This window comes from Motacilla alba, chromosome 20 (assembly GCF_015832195.1).
Source record: "Motacilla alba alba isolate MOTALB_02 chromosome 20, Motacilla_alba_V1.0_pri, whole genome shotgun sequence".
Taxonomy (NCBI): domain Eukaryota; kingdom Metazoa; phylum Chordata; class Aves; order Passeriformes; family Motacillidae; genus Motacilla; species Motacilla alba.
Genome location: NC_052035.1, coordinates 2,974,568 through 2,996,557, shown reverse-complemented (window position 1 = coordinate 2,996,557; position 21,990 = coordinate 2,974,568). Strand labels below are relative to the sequence as shown.

The 21,990-nt window shown below is 56.6% G+C and overlaps 2 protein-coding genes across 2 annotated transcripts in view; one reads left to right on the top strand and one right to left on the bottom strand.

Moving 5' to 3' along the window:
• Positions 1 to 413: 413 nt before the first annotated feature.
• Positions 414 to 21,990, bottom strand: part of NECAB3 (N-terminal EF-hand calcium binding protein 3) — a 29,472-nt gene continuing 7,895 nt past the window's right edge. The window contains exons 4-13 of the mRNA XM_038159331.1: positions 17,859 to 17,884; positions 16,768 to 16,865; positions 6,237 to 6,373; positions 5,811 to 5,932; positions 5,329 to 5,408; positions 4,458 to 4,511; positions 3,848 to 3,960; positions 2,201 to 2,278; positions 1,852 to 1,943; positions 414 to 1,105 (exon numbers count right to left, since the gene is read on the bottom strand). Coding sequence (XP_038015259.1) covers positions 1,077 to 1,105; positions 1,852 to 1,943; positions 2,201 to 2,278; positions 3,848 to 3,960; positions 4,458 to 4,511; positions 5,329 to 5,408; positions 5,811 to 5,932; positions 6,237 to 6,373; positions 16,768 to 16,865; positions 17,859 to 17,884 — 829 coding nt within the window. The 3' untranslated portion in view covers positions 414 to 1,076. The remainder of the gene's footprint in view (positions 1,106 to 1,851; positions 1,944 to 2,200; positions 2,279 to 3,847; positions 3,961 to 4,457; positions 4,512 to 5,328; positions 5,409 to 5,810; positions 5,933 to 6,236; positions 6,374 to 16,767; positions 16,866 to 17,858; positions 17,885 to 21,990) is intronic.
• ACTL10 (actin like 10) lies at positions 7,543 to 9,363 on the top strand. Its single transcript, XM_038159330.1, has one exon. It carries the CDS (start codon positions 8,138 to 8,140, stop codon positions 9,254 to 9,256), a length of 1,119 nt encoding a protein of 372 aa, XP_038015258.1. The 5' UTR covers positions 7,543 to 8,137; the 3' UTR covers positions 9,257 to 9,363.

Sequence of the window (21,990 nt, the reverse complement as noted above, 5' to 3'; positions counted from 1 at the left end):
CCCTTCGGGCACAGCTTCTCCTGCCTGCAGGGACTGGGGCAGAAAAACTCCAATGAATGGTTCTGGTGGAGCAGCACCCACAGGGACTGGGAGAAGAGGTTGGACGTGGTAGCAGGTCCTGGGTGAGTGAAGAGTGGGGGTGCAGCCACCCCTGGAGCCACACTGGTGCTGAGGACAGGCAGGGGCACAAGGATGGTGTTCTCCAGGCCAGCAGGGTGGCTGGTGGCCCTCCTGCCCCCTGTGCCCTCCCACTCCCCCCACACTGGCTGTGACAATGCGTTTTTCCCAGCTCAGCAGAGGATCTGCTGCTGCAGCACCACCAAGGAAACCCCCAGTGCCACCCTGGAGCGGGTGGGATCTGCTCCAGCCTTCCCCCTCACTGAGTGCCCCCACCCCAGACCCCTCCCCGCTGCCTCAGCTCCAGCTTCTGGCACCACTGCCCCGTGCCAAGGCTGGGTTATGGGAACTGAGGCAGCAGCAGAGACTGGAGCCACTGTGGCCTTCCCTGGCAGTGGGATGTGCTGGGGACAGGCTCAGCCGTGGGCACAGCTGCTGGGCACAAAGCCAGGCTCAAAGCCACATGCTGCCAGCGTGGCAGGGCATGATCGGGTACGCCTTGCCAGAAGTACTTCATGAAATATTTTTTTCCCCTATAAAACACTCTTGACAATCCATATCAGGCCACCTGGCTCCCTGGGCAGGATGTCACCGCTGGCCAGGGCCGTGTCCCCCTGCCCATCCCTGGGCAGCCTCGGAGCCAGGAGGAAGAGGAGCTGAGTGCAAGAGGGACTGAGGCTCCCGGAATGCAGCACCAGCCCAGTGCTCCCCGGGGGCCGGGCTGCCACCCCACCCACAGCCCCCCAGGCAGCTCGGACACTGGCTTAGGAGCAGGAGAAATAAATAAATTAACATGAAAAGAGCAAAGGAGCAAAACACTGGCAGGGCCTGGGGCAGGCAGCCCCCGCTGGCCACAGGAGGGAAGGGAGGGACAGGGAGGTGACAAAGGCGACAGAGGCCGTGCCCAGGGCTCCGCGTCCTCCCGCATGCTGATGGTGTCCTGCAGACGCTGCCCCGGGTCAGTTGTTGTTCATGATCCACCAGGAAGCTGGGAAGAGAGGGAAAGCAGGGAGCTGAGGGCACTGCGAAACTGGGAACGGGGATTTGGGGTGGCAGAGATCGGGGACCTGACCCTGCAGGTCCCTGGCTCTAAAGCACCCACACCCACCCCGGGCAGGGAGCCTGGAGAGGGGTGAGCCCCTGGAACTGTGGCAGTTTCTGCAGGAGAGCACTGGGAATGTGGTCAGTGGCACTGGCAGCTCAGGAGCAGCAGGGTTCAGTCCAAATTAATCCATGGTTTATGGACTAATATTTTACAAGACCCTGAAGTGATTCCTGAAAGCAAACTGGGGCTGAATTTGGTTCCCAGTCCCCACAGCTGGTCCCACTTCCATGGGTGCCCTGGGAATGTGCACGCTCCCTGTGCTGGCCTCCCCCTGCCCCTGCACTGGGCTGGAACCCCTGGCACTGAGCTGGGAGCACCAGCGCTTTGCAGAGCAGGTTCAGGGCTCAGGGGAAACACAAAATGAGCCACCAGGGGTATTTGGGCCAGGACTCAGCTTATCTGCTACCCGAGCAGTGTCCCTGCTCCTGGCTGTCCCCACCCTTGGGCAGGGGACAGACCCCAGCTCACACAGCCACACCTGCTGGGGACAACGGGTCTCACCCGAGGCTTGAAAAACCTCATTTAGGTCACCCCAAACCGATTTTGTGCTCTGAAGGGAGCCACAGTGCCGGCCCCTGCCCTGCTCCTGCCCCTGCAGCACACCCAGAGCAGGACTGAGGCAGCCTCACCTGGGAAGAGCATGGTGGTCAGCAGCTCCGGGGACTCCAGCAAGCTGAGGATGGACTGCTGGAAAGCCTTGCTGCAGCTGGACTGCAAGTGGCTGTCAAACAGGGTGCAGGGTCAGGGGGACGTGGTGCCAGGGCCCTGTGCCCACACACAGGGACAGGGCAGCTTCTGCACCCCCAGCACCAGCCCCTGCTCCTGCCCTGCTCCCCAAATCCTTGATCGGGGTGTTCACCCCTGTGAGCTGCAGCTGCCCGGGGCACACAGGGCAGGGCAGGGGGACGGGCTGGGCATGGGAAGGGAGCAGTGGGCACCCCCTTTGACCCCCCAGCCCCGACACGGGCACTGTCCCACCTTCTCCACGAGGTCACGTCCTGCCAGAACTCGTACAGGATGAAGCAGGCCTCGTCCGTCAGCTTGCAGGCAGAGACACTGTGGGGACAGAGTGACCCTGAGCCGGGCTGGGCAGCCTGGCACGGCCCTGCACGAGCCTGGCATGGCCCTGCACGAGCCTGGCATGGCCCTGCATGAGCCTGGTACAGCCCTGCATGAGCCTGGCACGGCCCTGCATGAGCCTGGCATGGCCCTGCATGAGCCTGGCACGGCCCTGCATAAGCCTGGCATGGCATGGCCACGTGTGCCCCAGCAGCCTGGGGCAGCAGGGCGCTGCTGTGCACAGCAGCCTCCCCACGAGGCTCCCAAAGCACAGTTTGGGAGCATTCAGAGCTCCAGGAGATCCCAAACCCAAATCCTGCTCCGTAGCTCCCTCGTCCAGGTGGCAGAGGAGCTTTACAGCTCTCTCCCTGGTCTTTGCTGCTGCCCAGGATCCAGCACGTTCTGTTTTATTCCTTACTCCTCCCCAGCACTGACACAGCTCTGCCAGCCCCTTGGAGTAGGTGGGGGTCACCCTTCACATGGGGGGAAACTGAGGCACGGGGGCTGGAGCTGAGCTGACAGCACAAACCCCCAGCTCTCTGCCCCCAGAGTGGTAATTCCCACATTCCCTCGTGCCCAGGAGAGGCTGGGGCTGGGCGTGGGGAGCAGCCCGGGGTCAGGGCAGTGCTGGGGGTGCAGGGCCAGGGGAAGCAGCTGCGCTGGGCTGCAGCAGCAGCAATCCCAGCTGAGGCCAAGCCTTTGCTGCAGCTGCTGGAGGGGGCCAAGCCCCGGGGGGACAGCACAGCGTGTCACCCAGCAGCTCTGGGGCTGTGTGCCCTGCTCCCACACGGGGCTCTGTGATCCCTGGAGGGACCCAGCCCCACGGAGTGTCCCCAGGCTCAGCTCCAGCTTTTGGCTCACGTGGAGAGCCAGCCCACGCAAGGCCACCCCGCTGCCTCCACAAATAGCCCTGATGACAAAAAATCCCATCAGTTCCAAAGAAAAAGCCTCCCCTTCTCTCCACAGCACGTGTCACAGCGAGCATCTTCCTTTTGTTTGGACTGAAAATGTGAATTTGTGCTGTTGAAAGTGAAGAGCTGAGAAAGGACACTTGAAACGGGAACAGCAGGAACGTTCCCTGCTGGAGTGTCCCGTGGGAGAGGGGAAGGGAGCAGCTGTGCCATCAGGGCCAGGCTGGCACTGCCCTGGGCCTGCAGGCACAGCAGGGCTCTGGGGCAGCCTTGGCCTCACCCTGGGGCTGCTTCAGGTGCTCGTGGCAGCTTCCCACAGGCTCTCCATCAATCAGAGCTCTGCAGGAGCCCTGCCCTTGACCTTCCCATTGCTTTTGAGTCCTTCGGAGCTGGAGGAGCTCGTGCATTCGCCCACAGGAACAGGGCACAGCCACTCCTGCCGGCACAAACCCCCCACTCCTCGCCACTGGTTCTTACTGGGAATGCCTGCAGCAGATGGGATGGTACTGGGGGCACACTGCCTGCCAGGGGTGAGCCCAGCCCTGCCCTGCGCACAAAACCCCCCCACACAAACCCTCGTGTCCCCCAAGGGCGCTGAAAGCCGCATTTCTGGGGGAGCCACCCCCGAACCCCCCCAAACAAGCGCCGCACTCACTGCAGGCAGCTGCTGTGCCCGGCCGTGCCCTCGGTGTAGCAGCGGAACGCCTGCCGGAACTCCTCGATGCCGCTCGTGGCCACCGAGATCTGCCTCTTGGCCACCAGGATGTGCTGCCGAGGGACAGCACGGTGTCAGGGACTGTCCCCTCCTGCCCCCCGCCCACCTTTGGGTGCCATCCTGCGCCACCGCAGTGGGGCTGCCACCACCGTGCTGGGGACAGCGGGGACACAAAGCGGCCGTTCCCCACCTGGACAGGCTGTCCTCGCAGGGACCGCAGCAGCAGGAGATGCTCCATGCCCCGCGGGGGTCCCGCTGCAGATCCCCACAGAAAGGGGCTTGGGGACCCCCCCAGCTGGCTCTGCGGGCACCCCTGGGGGTTTGGGCTCTCACAAGCAGAGGGTTCCCTTCCTCTGGGCTGGCAGTGGGCACTGCCCGGGGCTGGCAGGGACACGAGGGACCCGCATTTGTCCCCTGGATGGTCCCAGCCCGGGATCCCAGCTGCTCCATCAGCGGCTCACAGCAGAGCTGTGCTGGCACAGGGGCAGCGCGTGAGAGGGGTCACTGCAACCATGGGGACAGGGACAGGGACACAGGGACAGGCACTTACTGCATCCTGTCCCTTGCACATGTCTTCCTCCTTCAGCGGCTCCAGGCGCGGGCTCTGCGTTAGCACCGGGAAAAACCAGAGTTACTGGATGAAACCAGAGTTACCAGGATAAAGCAGAGTTACTGGATAAAACCAGAGTTAATGGATGAAACCAGAGTTACTGGATAAAACCAGAGTTACTGGATGAAACCAGAGTTACTGGATAAAACCATAGTTACTGGATGAAACCAGAGTTACTGGATAAAACCAGAGTTACTGGATGAAACCAGAGTTACTGGATAAAACCAGAGTTACTGGATAAACCAGAGTTACTGGATGAAACCAGAGTTACCAGGATAAACCAGAGCTACTGGATAAAACCAGAGTTACTGGATAAAACCAGAGTTACTGGATAAAACCAGAGTTAATGGATGAAACCAGAGTTACTGGATGAAACCAGAGTTACCAGGATAAACCAGAGTTACTGGATAAAACCAGAGTTACCAGGATAAACCAGGGTTACTGGATAAAACCAGAGTTACCGGGATAACCCAGAATTACTGGATGAAACCAGAGTTACCGGGAGAGCTCTGCAGCAGGAGCGGCACCAAGCCGGGGACAGCCCAGGGACACTCCCTGTGGCACTTGGGGGGGGCAGGGCTGTGCCCTGCACACCTGTGGGGTCAGAGGGGGCTGATGGACTCCTCAGCCCCCCGGGGAAGCCAGGACAGGGTCAGCAGAGCTGGGGAAAGGGGATGCAGGGCTGGGGCCAGTGCAGCTCTGTGACAATGCCAGGGCTGACACGGGGGGCTGCTGGCACGGGAGGGGGGTCCCAGCACTGCCGTGGCTGTGCCCAGGAGTGGGGCAGCCCCAGCACCCCCTGGGCACACACCTTGCACTCCAGCTTCTCGATGAGCTGCTGGAGCCTGTTGATCTGAGCCATCCACTGGCTGTTGTCCTCGACACAAACACCTGCAAGGCAAAGGACACAGAGGTGTCACGCAAAAAAAGCTCAGCTTTGTCATGGCCAAAGCTTGCTCAAGACCCAAACCCCACAAAATCTTCTAAATCTCTCATTTAATCCAAAAAACTTGACTTTTTTTTTCTACCGCCCAGGAGATACAACATCTCCCAGGAGCTCCAGCTGGCATCCGGGCGAGATGCTCCAGGCTCCATCCTGGAGGAGCCCTCACTGCCCAGGGCTGCTGGAGAGGTGGCACTTGGGGACATGGGTTACAGGTGGCCTTGGCAGTGCTGGGGGAACGGTTGGACTTGATCTGGGAGATCTTTTCCCACCTTACTGTGATTGTGTGCTGGTCCCACACCCCCTCCAGGCTCCAGCAGGACACAAAGAACCTGAGGAACAGCAGGTACCTGTTGTCAGCATCCCAGAGTAGGGGTCTGTTGGGGACAGACGGACATTCTTCTGTCCCCTGCGCCCACACCGCCGCCCTGACCTCAGCCCAACTGAAGTCTCCGTTTTCTTGATCTCCTTTCTGGAATTTAAAACAAAAAAAAAATGCAAAAGGAGAGGCTGAAGTCATTCCTAGAGGTGTCAGCTCAGCACTGGGCTGGGAAAGGGCTCCTGGCTGTCCCTCCCAGTGAGGAGCAGGGCTGGGGACAGGGGCTGGGCACGTCCCGCCCGGTACCTCTGCTGTCCCACCCTGGTACCTCTCCCATCCCACCCCGGTACCTCTCCCATCCCACCCCAGTAACTCCTGTGTCCCACCCAGTACCTCTCCCATCCCACCCCGGTACCTCCCCCGTCCCTCCCGGTACCTCCCCCGTCCCTCCCGGTACCTCTCCCGTCCCGCCTGCTCCTCCACGGTGTCCACGGCGCACTCGAGGGACGCCTGCAGGGACTGCAGCTGGTGCATGGTTTCCCGCAGCAGGAACCTCGTCAGGAACTGCTCCATCTTCGAGGCTGTCTCGTACCTCTGGGGCAGAGGGGAGAGGGGACAGGATCTGTCAGACCTGCCTCTGTGCAGAGGCAGCAGAGCCACACCTGGAAGGGGCTGTCCTTTAAATAAACCAAACGGGGTGGGTTTCAAATTTTAATTATCACCACAAGTGCCACTCGAGGGCAGAAATGTCACTGTGGGGCAGAAGAACCCCCGGGGTGCATTGGCGTGAGATCACAACAGGGCACGCAGCCACGGTTCCATGGGCACTCCTGCCCAGCAGCCACAGCCCGGCACTGCCAGCCCTGGCCCAGCACCCCAGCTCCAGGAGCCGCACAGGAGGGCACATGGACACAAGCCACACGGTCAAGGTCACTCTCAGGGACGGCCCCCAGCCCCAGGGAGGGCCCCGGGGCTGGCACAGCATCCCCTGTGCCTCCTGCTCACACACTGCTCTGCTCACTGCAGGGCTTGGGGACAAGGCTGGCAGCCTGTGGTGGCCCCCTGGCTGCTGGCAGCTCCTCCAGGGACCCCCCTACCCCTGGCAGGCCCAGATACCCCTGGTATCTTGGTGCCCTCCCTGCCCCGGGAAACAGGGCCAGCCTGTCTGCTTCCATGAGACATTCCCTGATGAATTTCTGACGGGTGCTTACACTGCGGGTGTAAAAGTGCATCCAGAGGGGCATGTGAGAAGCTCTGGGGAGAACAAAGGGGTCACCTGGCCTGGAGAGTGCCCAAAGAACGGGTCAAGAGGCACACCATGCCGCAGGAGCAGGTCTGGGAGGCACAGAGAGCCAGGGAAGAGCCTGGACACACACAGAGGCACCCCAAACTCCTTCCTTTGTCTGCCAGCTGGGATCACAGATCCTCTCAGCTCCTCTCCGTGTGCTATGGGCTCTGCTGGCAGCAGCATTTATAGAATGATAGGATGTTAAGGGATTGGAATGGGCCTCAGGGATCATCCAGTTCCAATCCCCCCTGCCATGGGCAGAGACACTTTCCACTGTCCCAGGGTGCTCCAACCTGGCCTTGGACACTGCCAGGGATCCAGGGGCAGTCACAGCTGCTCTGGGAAGTCTGTCCCAGGGCCTCCTCAACGTCACAGTAAAGAATTTCTTGCATTTAATATCCAACCTAAATTTCCCCTCTTTCAGTTTGATCCTGTTCCCCCTTGTCCTGTCACCACAGTTCCTGACAAAGAGTCCTCTCCTGCTTCCCTGTAGCCCCTTCACACTCTGGGAAGGTGCTGGGAGGTCTCCACACAACCTTCTCTTCTCCACGTTGAACAGCCCCAGCTCTCCCAGCCTGTCTCCAGAGGGGAGGTGCTCCAGTGCCCTCAGCAACTCCGTGGCCTCCTCTGGACTTGCTCCAACAGTTCCATGTCCTTCTTATGCTGGGGACACCAGAACTGTGCACAATATTCCAAATGGGGTCTCACAAGAGCAAAGTTTACAAGAAGGCTCACCTCCTTTGACCTTCTGGCCCCTCTCCTTCAGATCCAGCCCAGGATTTGGTCCAACCACTCAACTTTCCTGTCCAGCGTTCACTTGCTTCCTTAAAACCACCTGAAATTCTGTCCTTGATGGAAAACCTCAGGGGATGGAGACAAGGTACCCAAGGAGGGATGCTCAGCGAGACAGGGAGCGAGGAGCCAGGAGGGACATACCCAGACACTTCTAGAGCAGATGCTGCCGTCCCCCTTGCAGAGCAGGCACCTGAGCCTGGTTTGCCCTCACCAGACCCCTCCTGTCCCACTGCAGGCTCTTCCTCCGTGCCCGGCATCCCTGTGGAGCGCCAGCCATGCTGAAGCCCGCGGTGGTCATCGACAGCGGCAGCCGCTTCACCCGCGGGGGCTTTGCGGGCCAGGAGCAGCCCCAGTGCGTGCTGAGGACGCTGCTGCTGCCCCCCTGCAGCGTGGGCACCCCGCGGGACGCCTGGCAGCCCTGCCCTGGCACGGAGAGCCTGCGATGCTCGGCCGCAGCCCCGCGGTGCCGCCCGCTCAAGCACGGCCTCGTTGAGGACTGGGACGGCATGAAAACCCTGTGGAGCCACCTGCTCTGCTGCTGCCTCAAAGTGTCCCCAGAGGAGCACCCGGTGCTCCTGGCCGAGTCCCCGTCCTGCCCCGCCACCGACAGGGCGAAGGCGGCCGAGGTGCTGTTCGAGAGCTTCGGGGTGCCCGGCCTGCACCTGGCCAACAGCGGGTTCCTGTCGCTCTGCGCCCACGGCAGGGTCACCGGGCTGGCCGTGGAGGCCGGGGCAGCGGCGTCCCACGTCACCTCCGTCTGGGGGGGCCAGACCCTGAGGGAGGGCACCCGCTGCCTGGGGGTGGCCGGGGACCACCTGTCCAGGCACCTGCAGCGGCTGCTGCTGCAGGGCCCCGCGGAGCCCGCGGCGCTGCAGGCCCTGACCAAGAAGGTGCTGACCCAGCTGAAGGAGCAATGCTGCTACGTGTCCTTGGACTACGAGGGAGACCTCCAGGAGAAAGGCTCCCACCCCCCGGCCAGATTCCAGACCCCCGACGGGCGCTGGATCACGCTGGGCAAGGAGCGCTTCTGCTGCCCGGAGCCGCTGTTCCGGCCCGAGCTGCTGCAGCTCAGCTGCCCCGGGCTGCACCGCCTGGCCGCGCAGAGCCTGCACACCCTGCCCGAGCCGGCCAGGAGACATGTGCTGGGCAACATCGTGCTCTCAGGCGGCTCCTCCATGTTCCCTGGCTTTCCCGAGAGGATGTGCTTGGAGCTGAACCTCCTTTTCCAAGGAGCAGGTGTCCACGTCGAGGTGCTGGCGAACCCTCGGAGGGGCACGGCAGCCTGGGCTGGGGGCTCCATGGCAGCCTCGCTCACGTCCTTCCAGCACACGTGGATGACAAAGGGCGACTACCAGGAGCACGGGGCCCAGTATGTACACAGGAAATTCCAGTAGAGAGGCGGCAGCCATCCCCTGTGTCACTGTCCTGCGGTGCCCGAGTGGCTCCTGAGCTGCTGCAGGGGCACAAAGTGAATTAAAGTGCCCCAAAAGAAACAAAAAGTGCTTTCCACTGACATTCCAGGTCATTTCCTATCTAACACAGGTGTTTCACATCGGGCTGGAAAACAACTGGGGCTCATGCTGGGGATCCAGGCCACGCTGACTGCCTGGTCTGGGTACATTCAGGCAATCCTAATGCTTCAGGCTGCACTTCCCAACTGGAAATGCAGCTGCCAGCATGAGGAAGGGACATTCTCCAGCTGTCAGCACTGCAGGACCCCCAAGGGGAGCCACAGGTGTGGGAGGAAGGAGCTGAGCAGGGCAAGGTCCACACAGCACCTGCACTGCAGCCACTTACTGCAGGAGGTGATTCCTCACCCCGGCACTGGAACGGGTCAGCACTGGCTCAGGAAGATGAGCTGAAATCCAGGGAACTGCTTTCACTCCTTTAATTTTGCTCTAAAGGTCGTTTGGTGCTTCAGGGAGCCGATTCAGCTCCCTGAGCAGGCATTTCCTCACCTGGCTTTGCTGCTGCCTGGCTGAACTGACTCAGCTGGGCAGATATTAGAAAGGGATCAGAGGTTGCGAAGGAAGCAGCTGGGGAGCATAGCCCAGCTGTCACAGCAGCCTGCTGTCCCCATGGCCAGCCCCGTGCCAGCTCCTCAAGGGACACAGAAACCACAGGATGTCACCGTGAGCCCTGCGAGAGACGGGAGCAGCAGCGGGAGGGCGAGGAAGGAGCCTCCACGTGATGCAGGAGGGCTGGTTGCTTCCCAGGAGCATCCACCAGGAGAGGTCCACCCCTTTCCTTGACAAGACAAGGCTGGAGCAGCATCCCTGCCTTCCCCGTGGTGTCCTCGTGTGACCCCAAGGCTGCAGCACCCAGAGCTGCCCTCACCCCCTCCAGACTCCATGAACCGTGTCCAAAATAATGTCCAGCAATGCCACCCCATTACTGGGGTCAAATATTTCCAATTCCTGCTGCGTTTCTCTCCAGCACACTGAGGATCTGGAATTCCAGAAGCTCTCCACAGAAGGATGTCTTTGTAACCCTTCCACTGCTGGTGTCAAAGAAAGGGAGCAGCAGGGAGGGTTCTGAGCCCCTCGTGGCTCTCTGGTTGCTCTGTGCCAGTCCAGGAGCTGTGTCTGACTGGGCACAGCTGTGGCTGGATGGGAAGGGAAGGGAAGGGCAGTGGACAGAGTGGAGAGGATGGATGCTCATCCCCCAAGCTCTGGGCTCGTGCTGGAGTCAGCAAAGAATGGTCACAGCCCCTCCCCCCAGCACCAGGGGCCAGGGGATGGAGGTTTCATCCCTGCTGGAAAATGAATCTCGTTTTCCTGCCTCAGAGAGGATGGCAGCAACACTGACAAGATGGAGCCACAGCAAACCGAGTTCCAGCTCTGCATCTCCAGCCTTTCCCAGCCAAGCATCCCACATGTTCCCACAAAGTCTTCTGTGCCTACAGCCCCAAAAATGGAGAGGCCAGGGCTGGGGATCCCTGCCCACCCCTCCCCTCCTCATCCCAGGGTGTGCAGGCACTGAAAGCCCTGCCAGCACTGCCTCTCTGTGCCTGCCCAGCTCCTGCCAGCCCGGACCCATTCCCTGCTGGAAGGGGAACAAAGACACCCCAGCCTCCTCAGGACACACCTGGAGGGAGTCATTCCCAGGGGCACAGCAGGAACATTATTCCCCCACCTCATAGCCCTGCACAGTCTGTTTTGATGCCTCAGGTTTTAGCTTTTATACTTTTCAGATCCTGTGCTGCTTTAGTGTGTAATTCTGAGCTTCACATTATGGGATGGTGAGCTCTCTGCACAGAGCAGGGAGACAAAACAATTCCTGCTCCAGCTGGGCACCAAGGACAAATGATCCAAATCTCAGCCCAGGAGCACAAACAGCGTGGGCTGGAGAGAGACAAACAAGCAGGATGGGAGTGCCTGGGCTAAAGCTGGAATGGGACAATGAGCTGCAAGGGGCAAATGGAGCAGAACTGATCCAAGGGAGAGACCCCGGGAGCGCTCGTGCATTTTGGGACCATTTTGGTTCATCTTGGGTGCAGCCCTGGCTGGGCTCTTGTGCTGCACAAGGTGTGTCCATTGAGGGCTTTTAATAAATCCCTGCTTTATTCTTTAGCTCTGTCCAGCCCCTGTTCTAGGTCAGCCTTCCCAAGGCATCAGTTTCACTGCCCAAAATCCAAATCCAAGCCCTGTCACGCCTCTGGCACCACCCAGGGCCCTTCCCCCAGCATCAGCACAAGGAGGTGTGCTCCCATCTCGGAGGTGTCCTTCCACAGCCCGGGCACACAAACACTTCCCCTGGCCTGGGGCTTGGAGGCTTCTCCCCAATCACATCACTCCCCTTCCTGTGGGAATTTACTTAGGTTAGTAATTTTATTTTTGGGGGTTCTGGGGTAGTACAATTGTACTACAAACTTGAGTTTCTGTATATAGAATGATGGGGAATTAACATTTAATTATGGGGGTTTTTTTGCACTGAAACTCAGTAAAAAACTTTAACAATAAAGTAGAATATTGTAATTGTATTGTTAAAAATAGAGTAAAAGTTCTTAAAACACCTCTCAGTTGCCCCATCTCTGGGTCAGAAAAGGCATAATCTGACACCTTCCCAGGGCCAGGCTCTGGGAGAAGCAGCAACCCTGCCTCCCAGCACTCCCCATCCTCAGCTTCCACCCTGAATGCCCTAAGCCTCACATCCCACATGGACAGAGTTTCATGGCAGGGGCAGAGGTGCTTTCACCAACACCACATTCCACCTGCCCTGAGCCCCAGAGCTCACCCAGGCCAGTCCCTACACCCTGAGAGGAACAGTGGATTAGTCTTTCCAAACAAGCTGTGGGTTTGCTGGTAGATAAAACCAGCACTGAGAGAAAAAAGAAACTATGAGAAGGATTCCACTGATTGGTGAATGGAAAAAGATATTTACATTTAACAATAAACTTTAGGTTTGGTGATAAATGAAATTAGACATTGAAAGATGAAAGAAACAATGGGGGAAACCCTAAATTCCATAAGAATTAAAAATGAAAAGGGAGGGTTATACATTAGAGGGAAATCTCTGGTATCAGGCGTTCTGGGAAGTCTGAACCTCCCGAGTACCTCAGCCAATGGGGAAGGAGAGAAGGGAAATGTGGCTGGGAAATTGGGATTAAAAGGAGGCTGCGTCCTCCAGAAATCGGAGAGACCCCAGGGGAATGCCCCGTGGCCTCTGCCTTTATTGGAATAAAGTAAAAGGACTCCTCTGTCTCCTTTTTGGACATAAACCTCTGGTGTTTGTGGATTAATTGTCCTAACAACCCCAAACACACAGGCACAGGCAGCAGTGTGGGGTGACAGCCCCAAACCCCCCTGCCAGCCCAGGGCACGCTGGGCTAGGAGGGGACTCGGCTGCAGAGGGACCCAGGGGACACGGCCACAGCGCCAGCTGCCTCCTCAAACACAGCTCACCCAGGGGAACGTGCTGGAGACAGGATGGAAATAACCATCCCTCAGGAGAGCTCCAAATGCTGCTCCACCTTTCAGCAGCAATTTGGAAAAATTCGTGCCAGGAGAAAGAAAGAACCCAAAGTCTGGCCCCCATCACACTCCTCATTTTGGGGAAAAAACCCAAAATCCTCTCGTCAGATGCTGCACAGGGGTCACAAAGAGGTTCAATAAACTCTCCAAGCACAGCATTTTCTGCTCATGGCAAAGCCCTGTGGCTGGGAGTCACAAAGGAAATAACTCAGCAAGCTCAAGAGAAGGAATTTTGGTCGTGCACTGGTATTTCAGCTCTGTTTACCCAGCTGAAAATCACCAAGTCGCCAAGAGCTGCTATAATTCTGCTTTGGAGGGGTTTTATTGATTTCTTATAATGATAGTTAAGCTCAGGACAGAATGGAATGGGTGGCCACATAATTCCTGTCAAAGGATCAATAAGGCTGCCTGGCTTGGAGAGGTATTTCTGTGAGGGCTTGCAGTGTTTGCACACTGGAGAATGGAAAGATTTTAGCATACAGACCCCCTGTGAGGAACATCGGGAGGTTTCCTGAGCTATTTCCTCTGTTCACCTCCTACCCCTACACAATTATATTGCAAACATGAAGTTCAGCCACAAAACAAGGTGCAATTAGCACACTGCAGCACAGCTACCAAGTTATATTTTACAAATAAGTGGGAATGACAGAATGTGAAGGGAAAAGCCTCTTTTCTTGACAAGGCACATTTTCTTCACCATGTTCCTAGCGGCCCAGTGAGGAAGGATAAGAACACCTAAAGGTTTGCTTTCCTCCTGCTGGCCTGTAGATCCATAAAAACAATCAGGAGCAGGTTTGCTGCTCCCACACACGCAGAGCTTCCTGCGGTGTGGGAAATGGATTTCTAGAAAATTCTCAAAATCTGACAGAAGGCCCACATAGTACATACTTGTATGTAAACACTGAGATAAGAAATGTTACCTTAGAAATGTTATAGAATAAGATAGACATTGTTGAGGGAAAAATAAAACTGAGTTTTAAAAAGTATAAGTATAGTATAAATATAAAGTATATAAGGATATACTTTAAATATATAAGCATACATATAAAAGTATATATAGTATATATATAGTAAATATATACTACATATACATATTGAAAAGTATATACATAAATAAGTGTATATATAAGTATGAAGTATAGTATAAGTATAAAATAAGTTTTTTTAAAAGTGTAGCCAAAGCTGAGAGGCCAAGGAGCACTTACAGTGTTTTGTAATTAGGAGAGAGTTGGCTTCTGATTGTGATGGTGTGAGTTATAACATCTGTATTGTCTCACCTTTCTCATGAGACTGAAAATGGAATAGAAGTTTTGAAAACACCTCAGTCGCCCCATCTCTGAGTCAGAAAAGGGCTTTATCAGACACTGCAGTAACTGCAGGTACCCGGCACAAACCCAGCCTGCTCTTCCCACACTTTGTCCCAGGGTTTCTCCTGACAAGGAGATGGAGGAGCCAGCCAGCCAGGGACAGCTGGGACACAGCTGAGGAATTCTCAAAGCTTGTGGTGAACTCTCCCAGGGCAACATCCTAGAAGTTTCCCTAATAGGACCAAAGGTGTTCACAGAAAAGGGTAAGTCCAAAACGTTTGTGCTGTGAAGACCTTATCTGTGTTCTGGGGACATCATCCATGCTCTGGGGACATCATCCATGCTCTGGGGACATCATCCCTCCTTGCAGGGCTCTGGCAGTGCCTGTTCCAGCAGCTCCTTGCAGTGTCCTGCCCGGGGGCAGCTGTAATGTGGCACATCTGCCCTGGCTCTAGAGGTGTGGGCTTCGGCTGAAATCCAGCCCACTAATCCCATCACAACTCAAGCCCGAGTCCAACTCTGGAAATACAGTGTGGGAACACGTTCAGGTCCCAGCAGGTAGGAATGCAGCATTTGTCATCTCTGCAGCCTCCAGCAGTGGCAGGCACGATCCCACAGCTCCTGCCTCCTGCCCAGGCCAGGGGAGGAGGGAAGGGATCCACAGCAAGGGAGTGCAGGGAAGGGATCCCAGGAGGATCAATACCTGCCCTGGGCACATCAGGCTGGGCTCAGAGCCCCTGACCAGCACAGGCCCCTCCTGGGTGAGAGCAGTGCTGGGAACACGGCACTGCCCCCACTCCAGGCACACCCACCAGCTGGAGAAACGAGTCCAGCAAAATCTGCCTCAACAGGAAAAACCTGCTTCTCTTTTCCAGGGAACACCAGGAAAAACCTGCTTCTCTTTCCCAGGGAACACCAGGAAAAACCTGCTTCTCTTTCCCAGGGAACACCAGGAAAAACCTGCTTCTCTTTCCCAGGGAAAACCATGAAAAACCTGCTTCTCTTTCCCAGGGAACACCAGTGGCACAGAAGCTTTGGAGGGAGTGAATGCCTCACACCAATACTGTGGAGCAGAGAGTGACTGTGCTGCCCTTTGAAGAAATACATGACTGTATCCATCATTACCCAAAAAAAACAACAGAAAGGAACTGAAATAAAGCACAGCTCTCTGGAGAGGATTCCTCCTCTCCCTCTGGACTTGTATTTAATAACTGTGAGTGTGGCTGGGGACCTGAACCAATGAGAAAATGCATTTTCAGGAGATTCCCTCTCCTGGCATGAGATTTCCACAGGTACATTGTGATGGTGTGATGGGAGACACTGCTGAGGCTGGAAAACCCAGAGAGGGACTGACACTACAGAGGCACAAACACCACTCTGGTGAGTGTGGGACCGGTCACTCTTTTCTTCTCTGTCTCACCAAGAGCTCAGAGGAGCATTCACACAGATGATGGCCCTCACCTGCTTCAAAGAAAGGGTGTTTCCCATGCTCAGCAGCAGCCCGAGCACACAGCTGAACCCTGTGACACATCTCAGGTGCAGAAGGAGCTGCTGGTCCCTGGGCAGGGCCCTTCCAGCGCTGCCTTCCCCACTGTCCTTACCTGAGGCTGCCCTCAACAGCAGCCTCCAAACTGCTCCCATCAGCACAAACTGCGGGGAGGGGGCGAGCACTGGGGCAGGAATGAGCTCTGTGCCAGGCTGGGAGAGCAGGAATTGCAGCTGTGCTCCTGCCCCTCGGTGCTGCGAGCACAGCCCGGGCTGGGCTCCCTCCCCAGCACCATCAGCCTGCAGGGCACCTTGTGAGCCACCCTGCTGGGGGGAAACACTTTGTTCTGGCTCAGAACTCGAGACAGGCTCTCAGCGATGCTCCCAGAGAGTGTCCATGGGCAGGACACTGCAAGGAGCTGCTGGAACAGGCACTGCCAGAGCCCTGCAAGGAGGGATGATGTCCCCAGAGCATGGATGATGTCCCCAGAACACAGATAAGGTCTTCACAGCACAAAAGTTTTGGATTTACCCTTTTCTGTGAACACCTTGGAGCCTATTAGGAAAACTTCTAGGATGCTGCCCTGGGAGAATTCACCAGGGGCTTTGAGAATGTCTCTCACCTTAGGGTGAGTGGAGAGGGGCCTCTCCCACGGTGCCCCGCAGCTATGTTAATCTGCCCTTTCCTCATAGCTCACTGCCCTTTGTGCTGCCCCCGTGCCCCCAAACATTGGCTCCAGACCCCATATTTAACCAAGGACATTCACTGTCTGCCCTTTGTCCCTGGATTCCTTCAGTGTGACTCTACAATAAACCTTGCTGGAACTCTGTACAGAGACCCTTTGCACCTCTTTTTACTGACCTAGCTGTGGTGAGAGCGTGGATTGAGTGACTGTCTGTACTTGACCGAGCAGCTTTCTCAAGGAAGGTAGCAGCAAACACCATCCATTGCTACCAGGATGCTGCCCTTCCCTTCCTCGGCCTTGGCTCCCCATCCTCCAGGCAACCCAAGCACGCACAGACACTCCTTCATTTGAGGGCTTTGCTGCCTCCAACCCCCAAATTCCACACTCAGAAGCAGCTGAGCTCACCACAGCTCCAGTTTCCCACCCAGTTGCCCTCCCCTGGTGCCATCCTTACCAGCTTGGTTTTGTCCATGGCTGCCAGCACCGCAGCGTTGAGGGTCTCCAGGGCAGAGAGCACGTTCCTGTATTCCCCGAGGTATGCCGAGAAATAATCTGCAGCAGGACAGAACACCAGGGTCAGGCTCCTGAGCATCCAGCTCTGCCTCCCCTGCTCCCCACACACAGCCCAGAGCTGCAAGGGGGGATCCCCTCCCACTCCAGAATCATTATCCCACAGGGATTGAAATGAAAAGTCCTTCCCTATTGTCCTGGGTTGTAAGATATGATTTAGGGCTGGGTATTCTATTTCTGTATCTGTCAGAGCTGGGGCAGTTCTCTGCTGGTCATGGGGCAGGTTTCTTTCTCTCTGCCACAGCCAATCCTCCCTCCAGGAGATCTCTGCTGTCCATGGCCACTGAGTGTCCCTGCATGGCTGATCCAATTCCATCATCCCATGGGGAGATGCTGTGCCCAGGGCAGGAGCCAAGCATTCCTGCCTGGATCCAATCTGAGCCTGGCAGCAGCACAGCAGCCTTTGGCCCCTGCATTGCCAGAGGAGCAGCTTTCTTCTGCCCTGCATTGCCAGAGCAAGAGCAGGCCCATCTCCAGCAGCCCTGGAGCTGCAGAGGAAAACTCCAGCCTTGTGCAGGATCCCTGCTCCAGCAGAAGCACAGCTGGCCCTGCAGGAGGGCTGAGCCACCATGGAATGGCACTGCTGCCACCACCCTGACCCACAGGGGCTCAGCTCCTGCTCTGGCTCTGGCAGTGGTTTGTTTTCTTTTTTGTACTATTGCATTTGTATTTTTAATTTCCCTAATAAAGAACTGTTATTCCTGCTCCCATATCTTTGCCTGAGAGCCCCTAATTTCAAAATTACAATAATTCAGAGGGAGGGGGTTTGCATTTTCCATTTCAGGGGAGGCTCCTGCCTCTCCTCAGCAGACACCTGTCTGTCCAAACAAAGACACCTCTCCCCTTGGGAAAAGCACCTCTGTGCTGGGATCCAGCCACAGGGACCTTTGGTGCCACCCAGGTCAGACACCCCAAGCCCCAGCACACACAGCCTGGGAGGGGAAGCTCCCCAGGGCAGGAATATCCCTGACTTACCACACAGCTTCTCCGTGTCCACATTGCTGCAAGAAACACAAAAAAGCTCCTGTTAGACAGTGGGGCTGGTGTGGGGCAAACAGTGGGGGTGAGGGGGGTTTGGGGGCTTGTCTTGAGTCCTGGTGGATTTACTGCTTGTTCGTGTACTTTCACAAGCTGCATTAGAAAAATAAGGAGCTGCACATGTTCAGAGCCAGCAGCTCAGGAGCCATTCCCAGCCCCTGCAGCACCCAGGGGCTGAAGGAGCAGGAAAATCTCTCCACCAACATCTCCTGGAGCTGGAGTGAGCTGGGAGAGCACCTGTGACAACAGAGTGGGGTAGGGATGGAGGTGCCCCACACCCCTGGCTGGCAGCTGGGTTGGCAGCCCCATTTCTGAGCCCTGCAGCTGCTTCTTCAACCCAACCTCTTCCCGCAGAGGTGTGAAGCATCCAGCCAGGGCTCCCTCCTTGTTCATCCCTGACCTCAGCCCAGGTCCTCCCAGACCCCCTCCAGCTCCTCCTCCTCTTCCCTCCCTCCGAGCCCCGGTGCTGTGGGGCTGTCTGCAGGCTCCCAGGGGCTGGATGACTTCCCAGCCCTCCAGAGCAGTTGTTCCTGCCCTGAAGGTCATTAAAGCAGGGATCTGGCTCCAAAATCCTGGAGGCAGGGGCCAGACCCCCACCCTTTTCACTAACAGAGAGCACAATCCCCCCTGGCATCCCTGCAGGGCCTGGGCAGGTCCCTCCTGTGGCTGCTAAAGGTGCTGCTGGGGTGGAGAGGGAGGAGGGAATGCTCAAAAACAGCCCCAGGTTTTGGGATAGGTCTGCACGGTGCTGTAGGATCTGCTCAGGTGGCCCAAGCCACGAAGGCAGAGCTGGTCTCCATGCCCAGAGCCTGCAGGGACAGACCCCAGCATGTCATTTATTCAAACCAGTCTCTGCTCCAGGCCTTCTGCTGCCTCCAAATCCCCCAAATGATTACAACCAATTTGAATCCTGATTGGAAAAGTGGAAGAGAGCCCCAAAGAGAGCTTTTCAAGTGTTTTTTAAGTGTTTAAGTGCTGTCACACATGGAGGAAGTGGCTGTACCTGGAGTTTGCCAGGCTCCCAGCACAAGGAATGCTGCAGTGCTGCTGCCCAGGGGGAGGGAAACCACGGCCACATCACCCTGTCCCCCCTGACACTGCTCACAGGGCAAAGGGACAAAAACACCCCCATGTAAAATGAGAGAACAGTGTGTGAAGTGTCCAAAATGCCGTTTAAAGGTGAAATAATTAAGGCAAAAATCTTCCTCAGCTTTTCCTGAGACATCAAAGGCTGTTTCTGCCTCTCCCTTTCTCCTGGGCTTCCACTGAGAGCTCTTCAACAGCGGGCAGTGGTTCAAAGCAGGGGAATATTTTGGTGGGGGGGGTGGCAGAGCCAGGGCAGGGGGACTGCAGCCCCTCTGCTCTGGGACTGCACCTGGAGCTCTGAGGCAGCCCAGAGGGCAGTGTGAGGCTGGCATTCAGCTCAGCTATTTTAAACACACAGCAGCTGATTTAGGCAGGGCTCTGCGCACTGACCTGGCACTGCAGGCACTCCTTGAAGTGGAGAAAAAAATACTGTTTCCCTCGAGACTCGATCCAGATAAACCTGCAAAGCCACAGCCCCTCGCTCTGCCAGCTCCACTCTGCCCAGCTTTGCTGACCCCATCCCTGGGCAGCTCTGCCTGACAGAGACACTGGGGTTTGGGGCACCAGTGTGCGCTGGAAAAGGGGTTTGCTCCTTCTGAAGTTTTCCCCTTTACTTCTGGCAGCTGCCTGGAGCCTGCAGAGCTGCTGCAGTGCTGCAAGAGCCCTGGCACTGCAGCACCCACAGCACAGCCTGCCAGAGCTGCACCCCAGAGCTGTCACTGCAGGGAGACCCTGGCTCCCCCCTGAGAGGGGTAAAAGTCACACAGAGGGGATGTGGACACCTGGTGCACACATTATCCATTATCCAGGCATTTGCTCTGGCCCCAGGGAGCACCAGGGACTGGGACTGGTTTCAGCAGGGACAAGGAGCCACCAGCTCAACTCACGGCCATTCCCAGCTCCAGCAAGGTGTGACAAGGAGCTGCCATCAACTCCCACCCTGTGGCTTCTAAAGTTATTAATAACTCTTTATATCTTGGCCGCTTGCTGCTTAAAAAGAAATGTTAACTAATCAATCACTAAACCACTGAACACTGAACCAATCAACGAAATCCTCTCTCTGGGAGCTGTCCAGGGGAAGATCTGCTCCTTTTCCCTTGGTGCAGCCTGTTCCACCAGCAGCCCTGCAGGGGAACCTCTCCCATGTCCCACAGGCTGCAGCAGCCCCCGGGCACAGGCAGGGGCAGGACAGAGCACAGCGGGCAAACCCCGGGGCTGCTGGGGCCATCCTCATGCTGCCAGAACTAACTCACACCAAAAACGGGGGGGGAGCTCACCGACAGAACGAGCACACCAAATGCTGACCCATTTTGCAGGGCTGCCAGGGGCAGCAGGCTTTCCTCTCTGCCATTCCCACTCCAAGAGAAGAGCCATCCTCTGCCTCCAAAGCACTCATCCTGAGACTCTCCACATCTCCCATAGCTGTATTTTGACTGTGCTCAAACCACTGATTAACTGTAATTAAGCCTGAACTGATGATGGAGGAGCTTGTCATCATTATGCTGTTGGGATTTTGTCAGAATGTGCCTGGAATTTATGCAAGAAAACAGCAATCAGCTGCAGAAAAGCAGACAGGGGTTTTTTTATTTTTATCATTTATCATGTTGGGAACCTCCACTGCCATCACAGATCTGGTTTCCAAACCTTTTTTGTGTGACAGAGTGTTTCAGTCACTCTCCATCATCTGGGGCTGGCAGATGCTGCAGAGTCTCTGAGTGAAGAGAGGAGAGGGAATCCACTCCAATCCCTTCTTCCAGACAATCACAGCCTTGAGGTTATTTCCACCAAGAGACTTTAAGAGGCACCAGGTCAGCACTTCCAGCCCTTGTGGCTCCAGGTCAAAGGCTCTGAGCACTCTGCACCCAGCTCCTGAACACCCTCATGGAAAGATGCATTTCCCAGACCTTATTTTGCTAAATTTCCCCAACAGGTACAGGACAGAAGGACAGGAAAAAATCCAAACAGCACTTCCCTGGGCAGGTTTCACAGGGCAGGCATTCAACCCCTGCAATTCTGGATGCAGCTACGGAGCTCTCATACTTCCTAAAACATCCGTCTCTTCCCACCCACACGTTTCAGAGGATGAAAATGCTCTTCTCCGGGAAGATGAACCCTAGTGTGCCACTGCCAGAGCTGGTGTGGAGCTCTGGACCAGCCAAACAAAGCCACGGAGCTGCTGTTGTACCAGCTGCCATCCCGAGCTGAATTTGGGTTCAACAGAAACTTTGAAATGTCACAGAATTAAAGTGAGGGGATACTTCATGCCACCACTTTCTGAAGTGCAGAACAAGAACAGCCTAGTGTGGAAATGTGGAGTCTGAAGTGACCCCAGCAGAGGTGTGAGATGCACAGGCCCCAGTGTCCCACCTGAGAGCCAGAGGGGTGGACATGGACAGAGGAGAGCATGGGGCTCTCTGGAAGGACAACGAGAAATGTGGGAGACCTCTGAAATATTCATGTTCCCAGCTGTCAGCTCTGGGGCCCTGCAGCTGCAGGCTCCAGGGGTGGGTGAGCGTCAGGAGGGGTCTGGGCAGTGCTGGACATGGAGAGGGCCTGGAGATCTCTGCTCCTCCTCAAGTCAGCCTGGCAGGGATGAGGAAACAAATTCCAGCCTAGACATGACAAACACAGCAGCAAACCCACCTGCTGGATTGAGGGTGAAACTTCCCCATCCTCACTGAAGCTTTGGGACACAAAAGCACCACACCAGATCTGCCTGGAGAGCTTGGAGCTGCTTCCCAGCTTTGTAATGCTCTTCAGTCTGGCAGCAAATTTTGGCCAGCTCTCTGAAATATTACGTTCCTACAGTGCAAGGAACAAGCCCAGGGGAAAAGGGCTGTCCAAGCCACCATGGGGACAGCAGGGCACCAGCACAGCCCCCGTACAACACCAAATCCTGCCCTCCCCAAACCCCACGTTTCCTACATTTGCAGGAATTTTCAGACAACTCTGAGGGTCCCTTCTGCTCTTGGTGGCAGGAAGA